General features: G+C 35.8%; 1 protein-coding gene across 5 annotated transcripts in view; it reads right to left on the bottom strand.

Moving 5' to 3' along the window:
* Positions 1-4539: 4539 nt before the first annotated feature.
* The window catches only part of LOC135224629 (probable cytochrome P450 6a13), a 216421-nt gene continuing 211424 nt past the window's right edge, over positions 4540-9536 (bottom strand). For 4 of the 5 annotated variants that reach the window (XM_064263831.1, XM_064263832.1, XM_064263833.1 and 1 more), the window contains exon 10: positions 4540-7803. In XM_064263831.1, the coding sequence (XP_064119901.1) occupies positions 7637-7803 (167 nt within the window). In that variant the 3' untranslated portion in view covers positions 4540-7636. The remainder of the gene's footprint in view (positions 7804-9536) is intronic. The other variant, XR_010316787.1, reaches the window with a different exon arrangement.

The following is a 9536-nucleotide window of genomic DNA, read 5'->3' as shown; positions in this document are numbered from 1 at the left end:
ATGCAAGTTCCCTGATATTAATGCTTAATGGAGAACATTATCACAAAAGACTATTCGGTTTGGTAATTAAGTATATATGATCCCCCTATTCGCGGGGATGCATACCAGATCTCCAGCCCCCATCCAATAGTTCAAAATCACCACTACTTAAAACCCCTCTAAAAATGCTTATTTTGATAAGTTTAAACAAAAAAAATTTAAATGCTTATATTTGAGTAGTATTTTAATAGATTTATCATGAAAAGTGCATAGTCATGAAAATGAAATGAAAATACTAGTGAATATTTCTCAGTGAAAAATACCATGAATAGGTGAATTTTATGCGCAAAATGCCCAAATGTCTATGTTCCATAGAGAGCCCTGCATATAGATGAATCCACGAATTGTGAGAACACGAATAAGGGGGGTTTACTGCAATACAATCAACCAACTGATTTTACTTAACACCAAGGTTTGGAAGTTGAACACGGTCAAAACCCATTAAACCTCTACATGGCCTACATGAGAGGTTAGGCTACTACTAATCAAAAGGGAAGTAGCCTAACATATCTACTATGTAGCCCAAGATAACTACTATAATATAAAAGGTTATATACCAATGATCTTCAAGAATAACACTTCTAAAAGTATTACTTCAATATAATTAAACATTGTTGGCTAACAAAGATGGCACTATAAACAACCAAACCAAACCTAATTCTCGCCTTGTGAGAGACAATGTCTCCCAACTTCAACGAAATAAGATACCAGCTAAAAAAAAAATTTAAAAACTAAAACTTTCCACTGGGGCTTTAAGCTAAGCACTCAACTTGCTTCTGTATTTGGTTCTTCCATGATGACCAAAATACAAACTACTAGGACCACTTATAAACAGACACAATCTTGTTATGTGTGAATGGTAGCAGAGACCAGAGAATAATGGGTGAATAGGTCTAGTGCAGAAAGCATGGTTGACACAATAATGGCCAATGTGCAGAACGCTATTGCCACATCTGCAGGTTAAAAATAGGAATTGAACCTACGTAGCTGCTGTAGACAAGAGAAAGAGCCCTCTTGTCTTGAAGTCCTATAGTACTCTATCATTGTCAAAGTGCACTATACTGGCCAAGACCAACCAGACGAGAATACTTTGAAATTGGTTGGTATATCTTATGGAACCTAAGGACCATGGGAGTAACTCCTTGGAGTACTCACAGCCGCTATGCTATCAAAAGTATAATTTTTTAATTTACTTTTTCCAGTTAACTATTTATCTCATACTTCTAAAATTCAAAGGTCATTAATACTGAAAAGAGCTTTCAACCCCTAGTATTCGTATCAGACTCCAGTGTTTGCAGATACAACACCTATTTGATATCTTGTTACATACAAGTTTCACAGACTATCAAAGAAGTCTACCTTAATAATAGTGATAAAAATCTTTTTAAAAACTGACATTTGGCATACAAATTATTGCACTGTGGCATATTTCACCCACATAACAATATTCAACAATTAATTTACAATGATAATGAATTCAACAATAACTCACAACATTCAAAACTTTTATTACCTACCTGTGTCTTTCACAGTATTTTATTACCCAGTGCTACTCTTTGGTATATAATCCTTTCAATTCAGATACCTTAGGGGGGGGGGGGGGGGGGGGGGGTCATTCATGCTCAGACTTGTCCCCAGACATGTCGAAAGGGGAGGAGCATAGAGAGAAATGACACGGCCATTGATGTTACAACCTGGTGTGTATAAATTGCTCATTTGCTTCTGGGACTTGCTAGAGTGATGGCCAAGGTACTCTCCAACAGCAAACTGGAAACTATGGCAAGTTGTGCTATATTTTGCATTAAAATGAAGAACCGTGCTAATAGAAAGAGATTATTGGGTAAAAGACTGGTTGCTTTAAAGAAATGAGTTTCCTCAGGCATCCCTCATCAATGAACTCAAATGTCATCCAGGTGATTGGTATAATTATTTGAGGATGGGCAAGGATTATTTAATAACACCTTATGTCAAGAAATCAGACACCTGTATGGGGCAAACTATATCTACATCCAATAGACTATCCACCACAATGTGGTATTTAGCGATGGGGAGATCTTATGAGGGCCTAAGTTCAGTGTGGCGATATCTCCTCAGAGACTTGGGAATATCATCCCAGAATGCACTTCTAATGTTGTATGTTTTCTTGGTGGCAGTTTCCCGTGTATCATCTGGATATCTAACCTTTAGCTTATTTACTTAAATACTGTAAACGATATTTTCCAGATTTCTGTCAGAATAAGGAATAACACATGGATTTCACATGCCATAAGGATGGGTGTGACTTATATAAAGCAATCCAGTCAGTTCAAAAAGACTTATCAACCCATACTTCTGGCATAGTTAAAGAATTTCCTGAAGTCATGTGTCGCAGACGACACTTAGTACAATGTTCCCCCCGTATTTGTGGAGGATAGGTACCAGAGTCCCCCCCGCAAATAACTAGAACCTGGGAATAGTTGAAACCCCTATAAAAATGCTTAAAACTGCCTGTTTAGTAAGGTAAAACTCAAGAAAACCCACTAAAAATGTTTATACCTGTTTTTTTTTTTTATCAAAAAAGTGCATTTTATATGAAATTGATAAAAAACCAGGAATTTGTGGATATTTCTCATAGAAAAAACACAAATAGGCGACTATTCTGCAAATAATTGGGCTATATGTTTCAGATTGAAATCCGTGAATACATGAGTTCTCGAATTTGGAGTCTGCAAAAACAGGGGGTTCACTGTATCACTGAAACGATTAATACAGGTCTGCATCGAAGTAACCTCCATTCATTTTAGCACCGATATGTATTTCAACCACAGAACAACTCATCTCACAGTGAATGGGCTATTCATACCTCATTTTAAATAAGTCGCTACACTTTGCCTCTGCAACATTCTGTACTAACTAAAAGCAACCACATTCACGTGCAGACGTCCAATGCTCCACCCACTTTTCTACAAATCTTAAGACCAGAGCTGAGCATGAATGGGGAGGTTTAATTGAAAGGAATAGTATCTGGTGTAACTTGCACATTATTGCAAAAACCTGTCATTTATAAGATAATCGCATCTTATGTATACTTAACAAGTACAAGAACATACAAAATATCCACAACAAAATTTGGTAATTTAATTAAGCCTATATGTACTATTGTACTCCAAGATGCAAAAAATCTGTGGCTTCTAAGAAGAGAGAAGAAATGGCTAACTATTTCTAAAAAGCAAAATCTTCATAATTTCATAATTAATACCAAAGTATTTATTTGATTCAACTGAAATACTTCAACTATCAACTCTTCCTTGGAAAACACCACTCAAAACTGAGTACGCAAAGTATAAAAGTACATCAAATAATCATCAAACCTCAAAACTCCAGACTCTGCAAAATAATGTTCAAAATCATCTTCATGTAATATACATTTTAATTGTGCTCACATCTTGCTACATAACTTGTAAGCCAAGAGATGGTGTTTAAAAAAAAAAAATTTAAGAGGTATGTATTTTTCAAGCTGAGTATCACACCACCACAAGGAGTCTACTAGCATATAAAATCTACTAAGAAGCCCTAAACATTTCTTCTTGCGGGGAAGGGGGGTTATTATATCATTGTTGACCTCAAAACCTGGAAGACTGATAATCCATAAACAATGCAATCCAGGAAGCTACTTGCAGGTGAAATACAATTTATACATTGAATGGAGTTTCAATGACAATTTTCAAGAGGCTGCAATTTTAGCCATAATACCAACCATCATTCATTTTTATGATTTTGGTATGAAATTAAAGTCAGAATCTTAGTTTTAAGTCCTCACCACATAAAAAATTACGTAACAAGTTTAAATTTATACTATATGTACTTCACCTCTATTATGTACATATTCTTCTTCTGTATCCATTCTTTATCACAAAGCCTCTCCTCCTTTTTCCTTATTTCCTAAATTTAATATTATCATAGATATAAATATTATCACATAATCCTGTATAAGTACATCTTGCACTGCAAATAGTAATTACATTCTTAGCCAAAACAAAAAATCAAGACCACCCCTCTACCCAAGCCAAATTAAAAAAAGTAGCAGAAAGAACAAGTGGCAAAAACTTAACGTCGATCTCATTATTTCTTTATGTCTGATACTCATATACATACAAAATCTGTAAAACATAGAAAAAAAATTATTTCTAGGAAATCTTACTCACAAGCTCTTGGATATGGTGTGGGATTTGTTTGAAATGCTGCATAAGTTATCAGGGCTAGCAAGCACCAGATTTTGCTACACCCTGCCTCTTGGAATTATTATTTTTTGTAAAATGAAGTTTTCAAAATAAAACTAACATGTACTCTAATTCTTACCTGAACACCTGAATTAGCCCTGGTCACTGACCAGCCCTAACTATATTCTCATAAATTTACCTACAAGGTGGGTAGTTAACTGCCAGTGCTACCAACACTGCTGCAAATATCGGTTGACCAAGGCCGACATCCCCAATTGAGTCACTCACTATCAAAATTGAAGTGGGGAGGTGGGTGGGAATCCTTCAGGTGTTCAGGTAAGTATTACAATATTAGTTTTTATATGAAAACTTCATTTTACAATACACTCCCTGAACACCTGAACTAACCCAAATAACACAATTTAATGGAGGTGGGATCAATCTAATTTAACGGAGCACAAGCAGGTAACTATGTGTAAATGAGTGTCTCCTCACCTGGTTGTCTAACTCAGTGTCTCCTCACCTAGTTGTCTAACTCGGTAGGTGAGGATGCTTGCAGAGAGAGTACCTCAACGTCAGTCTCATTTCTAAGGTACCATCTGAGCCAGAAGCACCTCCCATGTGGTATTCTATACCTCTCATGTATGAAGGGGAGTGTCAAACCTCCCATGTGGCTATCCAGCCTCTCATATCTGGAGGAGAAGTTGAGTCTGCAGGACCTCTGAGTTCTCTATTGCTCACTGACACAGGTGACTGAGCAGAAGTTGAAGATATTCCAACATGACCATCGGGATCTCCCTAACCTAAAAGATCTAAAAAATATACACTCGATAAGAACCCTGACTACATAAACCCCTAACAGCCTAACAATTCAAAGCTAATTATAAAATTGAGTTGGCCACAACCAAAGGACCCAGCAAGTAACCCTTCTCTGAAGAAAACTGAATATCCGTAAGGTAGAACATCGTGACAACTGACACTGACTTTCAAGTAACCGCCACCAAAATCGACGACCAAAAATTTCCTCAAGAAAGCCAAAGAAATAGCCATCCTCCTGATATTATGCACCCTTGGACTCAAGGAAGAATTCAAAGGCTCCTAAAGCGATGAAGAACCCTCCGACACTCGACTTATAACCTCTCGTAAGAAGAAACTAATTGCATTTTTGGCAATAGAATGAGATGGACAACTAGGAGAAAACAAATAAGGTCCTCAGACAAGGTAAAAGTTTCTCAGTACATCACAAATAAACTTTGAGAGCTCGGATCAGACATAGCAGCATTCCAGATCTGTCACCTCCTACAAAATCATCCAACGATGAAACTTAAAACAATCTAGGAAGAAGATACATTTCAGACTCAGACTTTGCAACCAATTCTAGCCAGTAAGAAAGAAAAATATCCTACCCCGAAAAAGATACCGTCCTTGCCACTGCCTGAATCTCACTACTTCTACTTGCAGTAGCCAGAGCAACTGAAAATAACACCTTCTTGGTTAGCTCCCTTAAGAATAATGACTCCAAAGGCTCGAAAGATGAAGAGCTCAACAGCCTCAAAATAGTCACTAAATCCCACGAGGGGGCCCGAAGTGGAAAACTAAATGTTCTATTCTAAAAGATCTTAATAGATCGTGCCAATTCTACTGGCTGAAAGCTCCGGCAGGTGAAACCTGAACATGTTACTGAGCCTCTACCTATACCCAGCAACCGTAGAATACGTCAAGTTCTTTCTTCCTTAAAAATAAGAGGAAATCTGCCACTTTCGCAACCAATGCTATGTCCATCTTTCCGGCAATGACATAGCCAACCTAGTGAAGAATAGTTTCCTAGTTGATCTTCTCAGACAGAAAGACAGTTGGCCGCCACTGCATTAGAGAGTCCCGAATGGCGAACTGCTCGGACAGTCTCCAGGCAGCCAACTTCAGCACGCAGAGGTTCCGTTGGAAGAAATGGAAATTAGACTGTCTGAGACGATCTTTCCTCTCTGGAAGGAATACTGGAACTTCCGTCAACATCTCCATTCAATCCCCAAGAACTTCCTGAGAGCAGCTCCATGTGTCTGCTAGAACACTGAGCTTCTCCAACACAGATTGAGGGATAAGAGAACCCCACGATCTTGTTTCTTTGTTCATATGATATGAGAAAAAATACTTGAAGATCTAAGAGACAACCAATGAACTGCAGAACACAGCCAGAATATCAATGAGAAGAAATATCCAGAACTTGGAGGTCAAATATTTACTGAAGGTAATCAAAATGCATGAATAAATACTGAATTTGATGAAAAGATGAGAGGTAATAAGAGCAGAGAATTCAATCAAGCACTAAGGCTGCTTCTTTGCTGAGTCACTTCAACTTAAATATCTTGCTTTACTATTAATTTTGACAAAAATAATTAGTACATTTTAAGAGTTAGAAAATATATTGATATATACCTATACTTTGCTATACCAACAATAAACATACTTATGTCCACTATAAATTAAATTAAACTTAATTAAACTTAAAAGCCACAAATTTTTAACACCTTCAGACCTCTAGCACTCTGCATCTTACCAGTGATAAGCCATCTCTTAACTTTTAAGAAATAAAAATTCTGCATTGCCTATACTATAATAAAATATATCTCCAAATAAAAATCACTCAACCATAAATCAACAATTGACACCATAAAAGAGATAAAAAGAATATTGTGTAGTTTTAAATTAACTGCAGGACAACAAAATATTCATAAGTGTCACATTACTTTTTTCTGCCAATTATCATTTCTTAAGGCTCTACCTAATTACAGCACCAAACCTTGCAACAAACTATAACAAACATTTGTACATTTTGAAAACATCTATTTACTATTTTTCATTTCAAAAAATTAATATACTTCTAACAGTTAATGTACAGTACAAAATAGTACAGTCTGTAATAATGCTGATTCTGACACTATTGTATTTATAATAGTAATCTGCACAAAATCTCTTTATTTGTGAGTGAAAAACTCTATATGCACTAGTTCAATTAATAGCTACTGTATAAGCTGGAAAATCAAAATATTTTTTTTTAGCTGAAGTCCTTCATACTCATCCATTCTATCAATACTAATGAACTCATCAGAGATAATTCAATATTCATATGTTAAAGGTTTAAGGAAGGAAGAATACATTTACCTAGTTAACATATGCATGAATTACTATCAGTTCACAATATTCAAGTCAGCCATTTCTTACTATGTACTATATATCAATGTTATTGCTTGACAAAAGGAAAATCATACTTACAACATACATAATTTCATATCATCTATGTGATATGAAACTCTGGTCATCTACTTTAACCTCTTCTTCCTCGATGTATAACTATAAGTATACGTATTGGGATGTTTACAAAAGGGTAAATATGCAGTACCTCAGGTTCTCTTTGCTAACCTTACCCATACCCCATCTTGTGCCTTTAAGAGTCCACTTCTTTTTTCAATAACTATTGGCACCTGAGTTTTCTTGCTTGGTATGAAAGCAAAATCTTGAAGCAAATACACTACTGCTACTTTTGCTTCCATCAAAGCAAAACGCATACCTGCAAAATATAACCTTAATTACTTAATGTGTTAATGCAATACTGGTGATTAGCTCTCAATGTTAGATGAGAACCATGATAACTTTGAAAGTATACATCTTTTAAAAAGTGTTGCATGCTACAAATCATTAACATCCTCTGCTACCAAAAGGGAGTAAGAGATTCCTTTCAACCTGATCTCTATTCAGAATGAAGCTTTGCTCTTGAAATTATGTACTAGTATAATGTTTAATTGCATGGCAGCTGTTTGTATTGTGGGAAACACAATCCATGTAAAAAATACCATCTTCCTTTACAGCACAAAACTGTCTTACAGAACAAAATATATACTTGGTTTTGGAAGGTGAATGAAGTACATAGAGAGCTGCTCCTTCTTCAGGATGGTGTCATTGTGACTAGATATAAAATACACATTACTCACAGTCTGGTTAGTGTGCAGGTTATGCTAGCTTGGTTAGCTGAACTAGGAGCTGTCAGATTAACAAGAGAAAAGGGAAGTTTGAAGCTAATATAGATGGTGGTTCATAATGGATGAAACAACAGCTGAGAGAAGATGACAATGAAGAGATGAGTGTTTGGAAAAAGATTACCTATTATCCTACCAGAAACCACCAAAGGGACAATAGAAAAAACATTATGCATTAAACAGGTTATTTACTGTATACCAGAGACAGGGGGCATCTTCATCTAACAAACATTGTCTTACATAACCAACAAATTGCCAGAATAGGATGAAGTAGACCCAAACTCAACAAAGTTCAATTCAAGTTTAAGAGAAGTCCTACTCCTTGGTAGGAAAACAGACCCTTTTAATTATCAAAAAAGGAAATATGTGTAGTACATATACAGTATTTATACAGATACAAAAAGATAGCCAGAACACTTCCCAGCTGTTACACTAGAACAGCCAGTTGTTCAAATAAACTCTGTACCTACAGATTTGCCAACAGGCAAGGCACTTACAATTGGTGGCCAGGCTGGTGAGTAAACACATATGCAAAAAAAAAAAAATAAATAAAAAAATAAAAACCAAAACTATGTGAATTACAGGTATGAAATGAACACCACCAAATAATTAACAACAGACTATAAGAATACAGCTATGGAAGAACAAATGATTAACCCTTTAACGCCGATTGGACGTATTAAACGTCGATATAAATTGTCTGTTAGGAGCCGATTGGACATATGGTACGTCGATATAAAAAAGTTTTTTTAAATTCGCGGAAAAATAGTTATAGGCCTACTAGGCAAAAACTTTTGAACCACGCACCTTGGGGGATGCTGGGAGCTCGCGGATCAAGGCGTTGTTTTGTTTACAATCGTTACCCAGGTGCGCAAGCGCGAATTTCTTTCTTCTCGAACTAAAAAGTATCAGCGACACACCTCAGAAATTATTTCATCACTTTGACATAATTTTTGCACCATTTTATATTAGCCGTTACATGGAGTATTATATATGAAAATGTGCGCAATTTCATGTAGAATACAACAATAAACAACTCATGGTTGTAGCTTTTATCAGTTTTGAAATATTTACATATAAATAACAATAAGTGCCAAAATTTCAACCTTCGGTCAACTTTGACTCCACCGAAATAATCGAAAAGTGCAATTGTAAGCTAAAACTCTTATATTCTAGTAATATTCAATCATTTACCCTCATTTTGCAACAAATTGGAAGTCTCTAGCACAATATTTCGATTTATGGTGAATTTATGAAATAAACTTTT

The sequence above is a fragment of the Macrobrachium nipponense genome, chromosome 12, assembly GCF_015104395.2.
Source record: "Macrobrachium nipponense isolate FS-2020 chromosome 12, ASM1510439v2, whole genome shotgun sequence".
NCBI classification, from domain to species: Eukaryota; Metazoa; Arthropoda; class Malacostraca; order Decapoda; family Palaemonidae; genus Macrobrachium; species Macrobrachium nipponense.
This window is presented reverse-complemented; position numbering and strand designations above follow the sequence as displayed.